Raw genomic sequence first — 2,791 nt, forward strand, 5'->3', positions numbered from 1 at the left:
GGTTTCCGTAGACTCGTGAACACGCTTTTAGGAAATCCTATACACCACTGTTTATGCTCTAAAAACATTCTAAATGACTTGCTGCGTGCAACGAATGTAAAAAAATCGCACAGTGTACGCCCGGCTTTAACTGCTCAGTATGCAGCCAGCTCCTCCAGAGTCCCCTCAATCATCTAATTACTGGATACAAGTGTGTTGAACCAAAGGACAAGGATCCAAAGAGAGCAGCTCCAGAGCCCTGATGTCAAACCAGCTGACCAATAGGAAACCAGCTGATGTCCAGCATCCGTACCCAGCAGAGTCATGTTTGCTGCAGCCAAATGACGTTCAGATCAACGTTTTCCCCACTTTCACCAGTGATCGGTCCGACTACCAGCTTCCAAAGGGACCCAGATTCTGGAGGAGGCCGGCCAAAGAACGTGACATGTGCAGGAAGACAAACCTTAAAGAGTCTGGGGAAGACCTCGGTGGGCTGACCTCTGACCACAAACAGCCTAGAGTTCAGCTTCTTCAAACTGTTATCCAGGTCCTCCAGAGACTCCAGCAGAAACCTGCATAGAGGGAAGCAGAGATCAAACATGGAGAAGCTGCTTCCAATGAGCTCACAGGGATCTGGCTGTTCAATTTAGTCAGGAGTACTGAGGAGTTACTCAATATTCATAATGCAACCCGTTTGGCAAAAACAATTCAATCCCTTTAACGATGCCAAATGAATTAGATTTGGTATTATTAAAAAAAACTTTGAGGGTTATCACTCTGCTTGTAATGAATCAATTTAATTGTTTCAATTCCTAAATTTTATCAGTGATATAAATTACCTTCTTGATATTTTTAAATAATCAAAATAACCAAGAAGACAATTATGTTATCTACAGGTCTGAGTGTTTATGTTGATATAGAAATGTTATAATGGCGCCGAATTAACTAGATTACCTCTCGGATCAAAGAAAATGTATTTGCTTTTCTGTAGACTGTAATATTAAAGTTATATAGGAGAAACAAGTGAAATTGTAACTTTTGTTAAGGGGGTTTTGAATGGGCTAGCGCCCGCTAACAGAGCGGAGGCCCACGCAGGCCTGAAGTTTGATTAACGGGTCTGAACCATAACAAACCTTAGAGCTAATGAACCTCCTGGGCAATATAAACATGGTGTTGTGAGTAGTTTAAAGTGAAAAAAACGGTGAAAAACTCAGACCTCCATCTGTTGATTCCGACGTTAGCGGCGCCAGCGAACCAGGGATCCAGGACATAAACACAGCGCACCGTGTCCGCTCCGCTCAGGGCCTCCTGCAGCGCAGGATTATCATGCAGCCGCAGACCTTTGCGGAACCAGTGGACCGAGTTCACCACCATGCTTTCTCCTTAGCCCGACATCGGAGGAAATCAAGCGGAGTATTGGATTTAATCCAGAAAAAACGGGGAGAAACAAGAGCTCCAACTGGAGACCCGAAAACTTTCCTGGTGACTGTGGGCGGGGTTAGATCAATCGAGGGCGTGGCGAGTCCTCATAAAGCGCAGCCTCTGGCTTCCTGATTGGTTGGCTGGAGAAACGTCAGGTTGAATTACAAAACTAGACTGCTGTGATTGGCTGGTTCGGAGAACGGCAAAGAAGCTGTCACGTTTCACTTTTTTTCGGATTTCGGGTTCAGCAGGTAGAGAAGAGAAGGAAGTGGGGGTTACTGATAAATACACAGTCATTTCAGCTGACTTTAGGTTATGTGGCTGCTCTATTCATTTATTGCCACACTACCTATAAAGTCTGTTACATCGAAAATAAAAGGAATTAGATCAACGCTGAGTTTAGTTCGAGGACAGAGGCCTGTACCATGAATCAGAATTACTGGGTTATCGAGACAACTTATGACTCTTCAGTGCCATGAAGCAGAATTCATTTTTAGCGAGGCTAGTTACCATGGTTACATACTCTGACAGGCAGCCTAGACCTCAGGATTGATCTGAATCCTAGAAAACCCTCCACCAAGCAGCCATTGAAGCCCTGGGATAAAACCCAAACAAAACCTCAGAATACATTTCAATTCAGTTCATGTCATTTCAAGGCACTTTACAGAGACAATTTAACCAGAGCATACATTCAGATTGGTTCCAAGTTTTCTATCTAAGGAAAACCAGTTGATTGCATCCACTCATTGACTCTTCGGTAATCCCTCACACCAAGCAAGCTTTAAGCGACAGTGGAGAGGAAAAGCTCTCTTTTAACAGGAAGAAACCTCCAGCAGAACCAGGTTCAGTGTGAGCGGCCATCTGCCGCGGCCGACTGGGGTTCAAGGAGACAGAAGAAGAGATAGAAAAAGAAGCAGAGATACAAAGGCAACCATCAATCAGCTCCACATGTGGCCTTGTCGCGGAAACACACAGCCAGGCAGAAGTGCTCCAACCAGCCCTCATGTCAGAGGATGAAAGAGAACAAACAGATAGTCACAGTCAGAGAAACCGGACTACACTGAAAAAGAGAACCAAGCTCCAGCGTCTATAAACATAGTTGTTGATGGCAGCAGCACAGCTGATATTTCCCTCCAGGATGGAGTCACAGCCAAACAGGAACAGACCAGATGAAGCTACTATGAGAAAAAGCAGATAGATCATAACATTAGAGGTTGAACTTACAAAGATTGCAGAACTGGAGAATAAAGATAGAATGAAGCAGAAAGATGAAAAGTGGTCCATACATCATGCGACAGTCTAAACCTATAGCAGAATAACCATAGAGATAGCTCAGGATAACCTGAGCCACTCTAACTATAAGCTTTATCAAAATGGAACGCTTTAAGCA

The 2,791-nt window shown here is 44.2% G+C and overlaps 1 protein-coding gene across 1 annotated transcript in view; it reads right to left on the minus strand.

The window, feature by feature from the left end:
• LOC107090434 (cryptochrome-2-like) overlaps window positions 1–1,469 on the minus strand; it is a 25,181-nt gene extending 23,712 nt beyond the window's left edge. The window contains 2 exon segments of the mRNA XM_015383810.1: window positions 443–551; window positions 1,196–1,469. Of these exon segments, the coding sequence (XP_015239296.1) occupies window positions 443–551; window positions 1,196–1,353 (267 nt within the window). The 5' untranslated portion in view covers window positions 1,354–1,469.
• Window positions 1,470–2,791: the final 1,322 nt, after the last annotated feature.

The sequence above is a fragment of the Cyprinodon variegatus genome, unplaced genomic scaffold (genome assembly GCF_000732505.1).
Source record: "Cyprinodon variegatus isolate N-32 unplaced genomic scaffold, C_variegatus-1.0 Scaffold294, whole genome shotgun sequence".
Classification (NCBI taxonomy): Eukaryota; Metazoa; Chordata; class Actinopteri; order Cyprinodontiformes; family Cyprinodontidae; genus Cyprinodon; species Cyprinodon variegatus.